The 12,511-nt window shown below is 44.1% G+C and overlaps 1 protein-coding gene across 7 annotated transcripts in view; it reads left to right on the forward strand.

Moving 5' to 3' along the window:
* Positions 1 to 12,511, forward strand: part of DSN1 (DSN1 component of MIS12 kinetochore complex) — a 261,660-nt gene that overhangs the window by 181,190 nt on the left and 67,959 nt on the right. For all 7 annotated transcript variants that reach the window (XM_085654255.1, XM_085654258.1, XM_085654262.1 and 4 more), the window contains one exon: positions 7,769 to 7,916. In XM_085654255.1, coding sequence (XP_085510381.1) covers positions 7,769 to 7,916 — 148 coding nt within the window. The remainder of the gene's footprint in view (positions 1 to 7,768; positions 7,917 to 12,511) is intronic.

Raw genomic sequence — 12,511 nt, forward strand, 5'->3', positions numbered from 1 at the left:
ACACATGTGGTTAGCGGTATAGCCGTTATTTAAGAAAATGAAGTGCGCCTGGAGCAGAAAGATGAAGCTGTTACGGTTAATGGTGCCGTTCGTTCGAGTTGAGACAATATGAAGGTGTAATATCGAGGGTGTTGAACATACGAGTCGGTGCTATAAGGAGCTTGAGTGAAGGTTTAATGAAGTAGGAGGCAGCATGATTACATCAGTCACGGCAAGTATACATTTTTGTCGGAGGAATCATAGAAAGTAAAAGACAGGGATTTGAGGAAGACTGGGCTAAGGGCAGAATCTTCTGCAGGGGTGACAGCATAGCTAACAAGCATTTGCAATGCAATAGGTCTCGCATTTATGGAAGTTTAAGCTATTGGCATTATAAATGACAATGCCTTTTAGTTATGTTTTAAAAACAAAAACAAAATAAAATTGCAATGTCAATAGCTTAAACTTGCGTAAATGCGAGACCCATTGAATTGCAAATACTTGTTTACCGTAAGTTATTGCTAAACACAGCACCCCCCCTGAGGTCAGCGCCCCCCTCTCCAGGTCAGCGCCCAGTGCGGTAGCACCAGTCACACCGACCTAAAGCCAGTTACTCTATTGAACAATCAGAGCGGGGAATGAGCGGTAGTATGAGCACCACAGTACACTGCCGAGTGGAAGCTTTAACCCAGGTTCTTACCAGCCACAGTGCTTTGCTTGTGTTACCTTTCACACACAATGTGCTTCACCGCGGTTTTCTCAACTACCTGAGACTCCACACACACGCCACTTCACACTCCACCTGAAACAAAGAAAATTATGCACCTCTTCTCGTCTTTATGTTACAGTAGTTGCATGTATTATGTTGTTACATGTGAAGTATGTCACTTCCCACATGGGTAGGTCTTCTCTGCATAAGTACTGTAGTACATAAATAATTAAATGTAAAAATAAATAAAGTAATGACTCCCCAGAGGCTTCAAACATCTTTTACATGAAATGGACGTGTTTTTTTTCTAAAATGGCACTGGAGATGCCATTTTCACAGCCCACGCTAAATGACCCACTGCCTGATGAATGGCAATCTTAAAGGCAGCAGCAAGATTATAGGAGCAAGAAGGGCAGTGGCATCACACTCATATTGAAAGAGCTCCACAAGTGCCCGGCCAAAACAAAAATCCCTTTAAAGACCTGCAGCAGAAACAACAAAGCCCTGCATCTCCAGCAGCAAATGACCTGTCTAATGCAACACACACAAGAAGTAAATCTTGCTCCCTTATTGATATTTTGGAAATGGAAGTGCAGAAATCCTTATCCAGGTGGCTTCATGCCATACATCCTCTAATAGGAAATGCACTAACACAGATTGTAAGACTGAACCACAACATTGTCAGCTTTAAGAAGGACACCCCAAACTTCTTCACTCCGTACTGTTGCACTCAAATAAAAGAAAAAAGGAAGTGAGAACAGAGACAACTCAGTGAGGATAAATGTCAGTACACCAAAAGGTCTGGGGTAGCAGTAGTGACACCACACAGAGGGGCATATTTACAAGCCGCTAAATCTCGCAAATGCGAGACCTAATGCATTGCAAATGCTTGTTTTGGTAGGCACGGAGTGATTAAGTGATTTGCCCAGAATCACAGGAAGCTGAGCCAACGCCAAGGCTCGAACCCAGTTCTCCAGCTCCAAATTCTCGGAATCTCTTATTTCAAGCAGCTCTCTTCTATTATTTTTTTGCAGAGATATGTAGCCCGAACTCGACCCGAAGGTATCATAAATCGCTTTACATGAGCACCAGTTACCTTTGGGTCGAGTTCTGCACTAAAGAAAACCGGAGTATTAGCTTTGACAACGGTTGCAAATTGCATTAGATAAATAAGCAGCAACTGTGACTTCGTCGTATATAATTTTGAAAATGTTTCAGTTCTGGTTCGTGAGGTTGTGGCGTACGTCTAGACTGCCGACTGAGATGAGAGAGCAGGATCGAGCCTGACGTTGACTCAACATCCTGTGATTCAAAACATTAATATGTCCTCATGTCATCATGTACCTGGTGTTCATGTAAAGCACTCCACGTTTGCGCTACATAAAACTTAAAAACTAGTTTATTTTAAGTTACATCGAACGCAGTGACGGATGGTACTTTTGCAGAGTTACGTTTTTTTTTCATACTACGTGGGTAGGCAGGCTTACAGATAATGGTGAAACCCTATCGCTGACAGGAGGGCAGACACAGGCATATGTGATGCCTCACGTATGTAAACCGTAAGAAGAAAAACATGCAGGACACACAGAGATATCCCCACACATTATTACAAACACCACAATGAAGTGTCACCTCAGCACCCTTATTCACAAGCTCACCTCCACCCGACTCTCGGCTCAGCACACTCTTTGCCTGAGGTTGCCAACTCTGTTCCAGGAGAGCGTCATGAGACTTTGGTGGATAGAGAACGGGATTAGAGGTGTAAGGGGTCTGCAGAGAGGCCTCTCGAGCAATGGACTGCCGGCGCTGCACAGGAGACATTCATTCGCCCGTCGCCAGGCTCTTAGAGGGGTCCTTAGGAAGTTCGAGGGGGTGGGGGGCAGTGTTTTGTTTCTGTGTACAGTTTGTCGCATGCCCCGGGAATGTTTATGGGCTTGCAGTAAGTAGTGTCGGCGGAGCCTTGGCTTAGAAGCATGTGATGTTTTTTTCCCCTTTCTAATGCGCCGTACTGAAAGAAGGCGCATAGCTGTTGTATCCCTCTAAAATGTGTAATCTTGTTTTGAGTGCTGTTGCCGAGTGCAGATTCGCTGTATTTCCAACATGCCCGTCTCCTCCATAGCAGCACTCCTGAACTAAATATACATGAAGTGTGTGGTGCAGAGATTTAAAAGCGAAAGCACAACGTCAATGAAGTGGGCACCGTGCTGAGCTACGAAAACACTGCACAGTGAAACCAAACAAGGAGCGACGGGCGGGTGTCACTGGGTAGGGGTGGGGGGGGGTGGGGTGGGCACACAGGGCGGTTGGCGGTGGGGGGGGGGGCAACGACGGTAGGGAGGATGACACATGATGTGCATCGAGCACTGCCACAAGCATCAAGCAATGCAAAAACACAACAAGCATTGGCCACAGGCGCGCCTCGCGCTTACAGTTTAAAAAAACAAGAAAAACAAGCATTCGGCCGCGCGGCCGAAAACGAAAGTAATAGCGATCGCGATCGCTTGGACAGGAGAGCTGTGTGGCAAGCACGCCAGTGGTGCGCGCGCAGCAGTGATTGGCGGCTGCGCGCGTGCACGTGCACTGTAGCTTTAGGCCACGGCAGCACTTTGAAAAGCTCAGTTATAAAATGTCTCTTCGAGCCTTTGGCTCGCGAGACCTAAAAACACGGGGGTGAAATGGATGAGGTTGGTGGGGGTTGAATCATGCATAGTCTCGGCTTTGAGATATTATGTGAGCACCAGATTAAATGTTGGGTATATGTGAACGATGCTTTTAGTAACAGAATCAGGAACACATGTAATAGATTTCATATAAAGTATGCAGTGTTTTACGCTAGTAAATCAGGTGAGGAATGGGATGAGAATACTGATTATCCTTTAACGTATTGTTTGTATTTTAGTTATCCCTGACGAAGGGAATAATTCCCGAAATGCATTGGATTTTAGTATCGTGACTTGTGGAAACTTTACTCTATGAAAAGTCCCTTTAAAGGGAAGCTGAATGTATAAAATGAATTGGAAAAAACAGGAGACAAGAAATGGAGTAAAATAAATTTAACAGTGAAGAATAAAAGAAAGAGTTTAATTCATTGGATTGATTCATATGGTAAAAGAAGGTTGTGCAGCTTGTATGGGGACCGAACCCGGGTCCCCTTTGATGGTGTATAAAGGGATGTAGCCATATGCTTTTATATGAACACGTACCCATCGTTTTATTTACTAAACTCCAAATACCTGCAAACAAAGGGGATACGGGATCGTTGCCCCACCAATGTCTAATAAAAGCTCCATTTTGGTACAAGTTATATAACAACCATAATGGGGTAAATGTTGGGTACTACTTTGAATTGCTACCTACACTCTCTTACTCTAATACGGTTTCCTATACACAGCCTAAAACCCTGTATTGGTACAGTGTCTCATTTAGCGAATCAGGCGGTCCCATTCCTCCCTGGAATTAAGAGCAATCCGAACTGTATTCCGTTTCGAAATGTACCATTGTTCTCTGGCTTTGCGTTTCTCATTCATATTGCCCCCTCTTCTGCCAATTGTTATCTTTTCCGGAATGAACCATTGAATATTTACTTCCCTGTGGCACTGTTCTTCAAAATGCACCACGAAAGGGGCATTGGGTTTCTTAGTCCTGATGGCTGACTTATGTTCATATACTCAAGTGCGTAGTTCCCTGATAGTCTCCCCCACATATCCCAATCCGCAGGGGCAACGTAGCAGGTACACCACATTCTTACTGCAGCAATTATTTAAGCTTTTGGATAACAAAAGTACCCCATTATGGCTAATTTCCTTAGCTTGTATGCATTGAGCGCATACATTACAGGACCCACATCTCATGTTGCCTTTAGCTATGGTGTTGTCCCGAGTCCTTTGTGTGTTGCAGGGTTCTTCCCTATATGTATGTAGTAGTTTGTTTCTTTAAAATTCTATTCCTCTTGAAGTCAAAAAGGGGTTTATCTAATTGTACCTCTTCCTCATCCTTAATAATCTGCTAATTCCTATTTATTACATTTTTTAACTCATTACTAATGTTGAAGAACTAACTGACAAAGACAACTCTGGACATTTCTTTTTTCTTTCTATTAGTCTTGTTGATCATAGTCTGTCATAAAATCTGGCACGTTTAAAAGAATGTGTGATCAATTTCTTCGGATAGCCCCTATCTTTCAATTTGTCTTTAAGGACATCAGCATGTTTCTAAAAAATCCCCAAGATGAGAACAGTTTCTCCGAAGACGGAGAAACTGACTAAAGGGAATATTATCCCTTTGGGACTTGGAGTGAAAGCTGGAGCAGTGAAGCAATGTGTTCTTGTCCATTGGTTTCGTGTGAAGTTCCACCTCCAGATGGTCCTCTCTTTCTTTAATTAAGACGTCCAGGAAATCCACTTTAGTTCTGCTACACTGCGAAGTGAATCTCAGATTAGGGTCCCCTAAATTTAGCCAGGTTAGAAAGTAATCTAGCTGTTCAATTTGTCCTTCCCAGATTCACCAACATATAAGCAGGCTAGACTTGGGGCACAGGTAGCTCCCATGCTGGACCCCTTTTGAAAGAATATCTGACCGGTACTGTATTTATAGATTCATGTACCTCTCTATTTTTTTTAATATTGATTGATTTGGGCTGTTTGTATGAAAGTCTAGTGATTTATGTTACCTAAAGGGGCTTTTGTTTACTGACTTTTATTCTGCCTTCATGTACTGCCTTCAGTTTGGCAGATGTGGTCTCTTATTTAGAGCTAGGCATTCTCACTGAATCTGCTGCAACTCGCCCTGTGATTGCTGTGTGGATCTGCTGGAGTATGGAAATATTAGGCATTCTGAGTCCGTTAATTTTGATTCACTTTTCCCCAATGTTGCCCCTAGGCACGGCTGTGTTTAAGACATAGTCCCCAGAATAACAATCTCTGGCCCCAAACGTTCCTTGCCTTTCCATAGACTCCACATTGGCAGACAGTAGTTAGTAAGTGTGAGTCCCGAGTGTCAGTGCTTCAGATGTCTGTCTAGGGAGGAGGTGAATGCTGCCAGAAATGAGTTTACAGATATCATGTTCGTGGCCATGATGAGGTGGATGAGACCAGCTGTGAGACACAACAGCCACTGATGATTGTGAAATGACAATGACAATTTTAGGGGTGAGAGGATATTGGACTTTCAAGTAGAACTGCTGTCATAATTGATGCATACGTTGGACAAAGGACCAGGATGTATGGCATCCAGCGTTTGAATGAGTAGCCATCAGCATAGGTGATTGTGGTTTTGAAATCACAGGGAATAATTGCAAGTGGTGGACTGTTTAATAGAATTAGTCCTTGCAAGAGGAACTAGGATTTGTGGGTAAGATTGCAGTTTAGGTTGCCCAGGAAGGATGGACGACGCTTTCGCTTTGTGGACACTTTCCCATGAATGTGTGTCGCTGAAAAACCTTTGTTCCTTGGAGTGGTACATTATCCCCCTGACCTGGCATCCCCAGTAGAAATACATTTGCTGCCTTTACCATGTTTTTTCATATTAAGTCTGGGATCTCAGGAGGCTCTTTGGTTTTACTGTGCAGTCTCTAAAGTCACTATGGTGTTTGATTTCTGCTTCAAGTGGCACTTTTGAGGATTCTAATTTCCCCACTGTTGCTGGCACTCCCTATAGAGCACAATCTCCTTCATTCTAATGCTTATCCTTGCCAGCGAAGTGACATCTACCAACTTGACCATTTTTCTGTGTTCCTTATTGTGCTCTTGAGCTCTCACATTGCCTCCGCGATCTGGGAGGGGGCACCGTCTGTTCAACCATTTGCTACTGCCCCAGGAATTGCATGGGATTTTCCTCTCCCTTTATTATCAGACTTAGCCCTCTTGGTTTTGCCTTTTTCTACCTTTGGAGACATTGCAGCAAGACCTTCTTTATTCCACTCGAGAATCTAAACTTTCAATCTGCAGAAGAGCCCACAACAGGCTGTCAACTGGGCTCAGAGGTGCTCTGTCCCGCTGGTCATTTAATGAGTGGGTATCCGTCCTGTTGATGTGCAAACCCAACAGCATGTGCTCTGCAACTTTACTTACATGCTGTGTTCTCCATAGGTACATGCGTCAAGAGAACAATAGGGTGACTAACTCTGGTCTGCCGCCCGCTTTCACTCTTTGTAGGGGCCACCTTGCCTTTTAGTCTCAACAGTTTGCCTGATGCTAGATCACTTCCATGCTTGGAGAGCTTTCACCTACTCTGAGTGACTGAATGTTGGTTGCCATCTTTGAACTTATACAGACCTGGCAGAATGAAGATCCACAGTTAGATTTCATTCTGTAAGGCTCATAATGTTTCTCCCTTGTCTTTCTGCTGGTTCCAAGATGGGATACTCATCCATCAGCGAACACCTGCCTCCTCATTCTGCCCCAAGGGAGCCCAGAAGATAGAGCTGTGTTGGAGCTGTAATGGGGTATATTTCTCATGAGCCCGAGAAGCCATGCCTACCTCCTGTATTCAGAATTCTTGAGAACATAAAGCATGGAAATTCAGTGACCGGTTTCGTTTGCTCTCTTGCAATTGGGTATTTTTTTAATTTCATAGAGCACAATACAAGATGACAGTATATTTGGTAGTGTTTTATCAGTATGACCGGAATTAAATATCAACATTCAAGGTTTGACCTTTTCAGTATAACCAATACCAGTTCCAAAGGATATTAAAATTGGGTAAAAACATAAATAGTTGACTCTTCTGACTGCTGCAGTGAAATACTTGCAGCTTTGCAATGATTCTGAAGACTGTCATTAATTTAACACCCACCTCCATTACGGGGACCATGTCCTCCCAATTTCACATTTTTATTTGCGATTGATAATTTTTCTTAGTATTGTAAATAATCACGACTAAATTAGTATTAAATATCTCTGCACAATTTGTAATGACAATTTTCAAGCAAAATATCAATTGTTTAAAAATGGCTTGACCCTTTCACAAATGTCAACTTGTGGTCTGCATCTTGATTTCACTTACTAGGGGCAAACTGATTCTAGGTGCTCAGTAAGAAATCTTGGTGTATCTTGCGTAACGAATATGCTTTCTGTTTTCCAGGCAGTTGGAAGAAATGAAGTGTAAAAAGATGTGTGACATGCATGCCACAGTACAAGGAACATCTCAAGATAAAGTCCTGAAAAGCAAGCCCAATTATCAGAAAATACTGAGTGATCAGTGCCCTGTGATTGACTACATGGAGCTTGTGGTGAGTCACTGTATGTAAAAAACCCTCTTCCTGTCCACAAAATAAATACTATTCTGGTGAGAGCCTTTGTAAAGAATGAGTTTTCCTGAGGTTGTCCTTGGAGTTGATTGTACTGATGAAAAAGTGGCAAAGAATGGTTTAAAAGAAAACGAAAAAGCCCATCTGGGGTAAGTGAATTTGGGACAACAGCAGATGCAGACTTAATGTCAGAAATTATAGCAACCGAATAACATTCCCAATTTTCAATTGGGAAGTCAAATAAACAGACACAGTACACACCCCTTCCCTCTTCTCCTCCAGCTACAAAACTAATTTTGGTTTCCAGTGTGTAGGAAAGCGGATTATTATTTGGGATGGACAAGTGCCCAACTCAAAGGATAAGGCCACCACCTGCTAGATGTCACACAGAGTAAAAATAAAATAAACCTGGGCTCAGTCCCTTTTAATGTGTCACAAAGCCGTCAGGCTTAAGTCAAAGGATAATGTGTAAAGTATGTGAGCAGTGAAAACGTATGCAAAACACAATAAAATTCCATAACCAATTTTAAAATAAGGAGTAACATTTTATATGTAAAATAAGTAAGACCAAAGTGAACAAAATCCAGTAATAGGAACCGAAGATATATGATTTAAGTGAAAATGGTGTGCAAAGCACCAAGGATAGTCTATGGCAGCGGTAGACTGAGACCTAGGCACAATTTGAGACATACCGCGATGGAGCCCTTGTCAGATACAAGTGGATTGGTCCCAGAGAAAGTCTGGAAGTCAAAGTTTAAAAACCTTTTGAAGTCCCTACACAGAAAGGGACCTTGTCATTTTTTGAGCAAAAAAATTCTCCTTGAGCGAGCTGCTGCTGTAATTGTTACCGCAACGTTGGAACCGAAGGCAGGATGTTTGAAGCCGTTTGGTTCCTCTGGAGCTTGCTGCTGAAAATTGGCTAAGTCCCTGAAACTTTTCTAAGTCCCACTGCAGAATGAGACGCAGTTGTTTTTCCTGAGGTGTTGTGACCCTTAACCAGGACAAATCTTAAATTTAATCCGACGCCATGAAACGGCCAGTTGGATACTTTTTTGTGCAGGTCCCCCTGAAGCTCTGGAGGAAAGGTGTTCAAACTATCTTCGGATGTCCAAACAACCACAGGAGTTCACTTCTAAGTTCTCCAGGACTTAAAGGGAGGGGACTTAGAAACTCTACGTGGGTCAGGCAGGGGCCAACAGTAAAGTCCATTTCAGGTCCTATTGCCACTGGCCAGCTTGGTACTTCCAGGTAAAAGCCTCTTGCAGTGTGTTGTGTTGCTGTAGCCACACAGGTGGTCAGCAAACTGACCCTTAGAATCCACTTTTTTGTCCTGGGTACAAGAGGGAGCAGGTTCAGGGCTACTCTCAGGTCACAGACACCAGGTCCAGCCCTCTCCTGATCTTCGGCAGGTCCAGAAAGTTATTCCTGGCACCAGTTAGTGGTTAGGGGTGACTCCTGGGAATTCCTTAACCAATGGGGTAAACCTTTCTGGGGCCAACCTTACCCAGCTTTTCAACAGCTCTTGTTTGCCCTACTGAAAACAATCCCCTAGTGCACCTCACTCTTAAAATCCAAGATGGGGAAAACATTCTCCCCTTATGCAGAGCCTGCCTGCACGCACAGAGGTATGTCCAGGGTAATGAGCATTCCCCTCCTCTATGGTTACTCACAACCAGTTCTGGGGGTAGATTTCCTCCCACTGGGTTTGGTGCCAGCCTGACTTAACCGGACAAAAGCTGTAGCCTTTCTAGGTGTCCCCTAACATTATTTGTGACACAGAAGCCCCTTTGTTGTAAATTACATTACTCCAGTATTGGAACTTTCATAGATTCACATGCTTGAATCATTCCCCGTCGTCGAGATGGGCGTCCCTGGTATATCAAAACAGCAATGCAAAGTTAGCATAAACTAGAAAAACAGGCCTAGGCCCATTTTAGTTTTGTAACATATATCTTTTTGTAAAAGAGACCAAATCTAGACTTTAGCCAATCAGAACACCCTGCCCTCTAGAAAACTTCTCAGAGAACCTCAGACCTTCAGATTTTCTACTGTACGTTGTGCTGGGTAGTCTCCACTGAGTTCTGCTCAGTGTGTTCCTTATCTACTCTCTTGTGAGGTTTTACAAACCTTTTTCTTCGGAATTCTACTTATTTGGCTTTCTTAATCTACATTCCAGATGTCATACAAGGAGAAGAATGGTCTTTTTAGAGCATGTGCCACCTGCTCTAAGAAATTACTTCATGTTGATGACCCTCACAGGAACTGTATCTAGTGCCTGTACCCTGACCACAAGGCCAAGGATTGTAAGGTTTATCGTACCTTCTCCACCAAAACGATGAGGGATCGTTTGTGGCGCCTTCTTTGGCTCTAAAAGATGAAGACCAGAAAAGTGCCTCTATCTATTGATAGTGATGTGGCTTATTCTTCCCCGTCTTCCAGAAGGTCTCACAAGAGGGAAAGATCTCAACCTCATTCATCTTGTGAGCGCCCTCATAAAGCCTCAACAAAGACCACCCATGGGTCTTACGGGCATAGTCCGACAAAATCTCCTCTCTGATGTGAAATGGAGAGGAAAGGACTTCATACAGGGGACAGCAAGGTGAAAAAGTCGAGTTCTGTGCCGCCTTCAACACCTCCTGAGGTCAGGCAATCCTTCAAAAAGCCTTCTGTTCCCCCTGAGGAGAAATCGTTGATGACGGCTTTAAAGTTAAAGAAATCATCATCAGCGACAATGAAGAGACCATTATCATAGTTGATGCGGAACAATACTTCTGAGGTGTCTACAGTCAAGGAGCAGTCATCGTCGATACCTCCTCCAATGACCTAACTGATGACTGGATCGTCGCCGAAGACTTTGCAGACATCGCCAGTTATTGTACCGCCGATGTCCTAGTCGTCGACGATTACAACTGTTACGGCTATGGTGCAGTCGGCGGCATCGACTACGACCGTGTCCAGTTTGCCTTCGACCCTATCAACAGCGACAGTGCCTCCATCGATGACATCGTTGATGACGCCGTCGACAACCTCAACGACAAGGGAAAAAATTCCTGCAGAGAAATTAAGAGTTAGACAGTTAACTCCAGAAGTCACATCACCTAGTAAGGTGACTCCTTTGATTACATCACATCTCCTGGAGGAACAGGACTCCGATGAAGACGATGGCCCCTTTGGTTACGCCCGCAGTCCATCGGAGTTGCATTTAAAATTCCAGGAAGATGATTTCGAGGAGGGCTATGAGGAGGAGCACTATTACGTGCCTCCTCAGGACTACCACAAACAGTATCAGGAGGCGGAGGTTTGTATGCTATCGTCGTTGCTTTCTGATCTGCAGCTCATGCTTTTGTACTATAGGAAAATATTTCTATCGCCTTCTGCTGTTCCAGAACGTGCTTTGTTGCCTTCAGTTCCTTCCATCCCACAATTAGAGGCTATGTTACACACGGTGACTGCTCCACCATTAACACTGGTTCCTGACCAGCACCCTGCCACCTCAGATGACGTCCAGGAGGAGAGGGAGCTTCCAGATCCACACAGGGAATGGGATGACTATCTAATTCCCACTTTGTCTTCACCCTCACCAGTTCCTATAGATTCTCCACTTGAGGACATCGGTGGTTTTCATAATCTACTAGAAAGAACAGCCATAAGATTCGATTTGCCAACTTCCCAAACTGAGTGTTTTCTTTATGACTTTAAAGTCAGTGCGAGCCATTCCCATTGTTGGTTACATATGGGAGGAGGGCCTTAAGGTCATGAAAACCCCAGCCTCATTGATTCCTGTTCTTTCTAGATTTGAAAAGAAATATAAAGCCCCAGTGGATAGTCCTGCCTGCTTGGTGGGCCACCCAAAGCCAGACTCAGAAATCTCCTAGGCGGCTTAAAGGAAATCGAAGAACCCATCTGCTCCAATCACAACACCTCTGGACAAAGACGCAGAAGTCTTGACAATGCAGGCATACGATTCTCTTCGATGTCCAGACTTCTGGTCAGGGCAGCTCATGCTTTAGCGATCTTCGGTTGCTACGATCGCCAGATGTGGTGCGACCTAGCCCCTTACATCAACCAGCTTCCTGATGAGAGTAAATCAGAGGCCAAGAAGATCCTCCAAGTAGGTGAGCGGGCTTCCTTGGAGGTTATAGACTGCGCAATGAATATCACTACGACAGCTTTTAGGTCTGTGGCAGGAGCGGCAGACTTACGCCGACAAGGTTGTCTCAGAGCGACATCTTTTCAGCCTGAGATCCAGAATAAGATATTGGATCTGCCCTTTTATGGAGAGGCCCTTTTTGGGACACATATTGATGTGGCTCTCCAGGATATAAAGAAGGACACTGAGACAGCAAAGTCGTTGGGGACACTCCCATATCGTGAAGTACCTTATCGAGGTTCTTGAGGAAGAGGTCTGCCCTCTTATAGTGGTGGATATCAACAATACAGATAGCCCTCTTACACCTCCCCTACTCAAACCTATCAGCTGCAATACACTCAGCGGCAATCCCAATCTACGGCCTATTCCAAATCGGCACTTAGAGGGATAGCAGGGCGACTGGGGAAGGATTCCTCACATCGGCAAT

The sequence above is a fragment of the Triturus cristatus genome, chromosome 4_1, assembly GCF_964204655.1.
Source record: "Triturus cristatus chromosome 4_1, aTriCri1.1, whole genome shotgun sequence".
Lineage (NCBI taxonomy): Eukaryota > Metazoa > Chordata > Amphibia > Caudata > Salamandridae > Triturus > Triturus cristatus.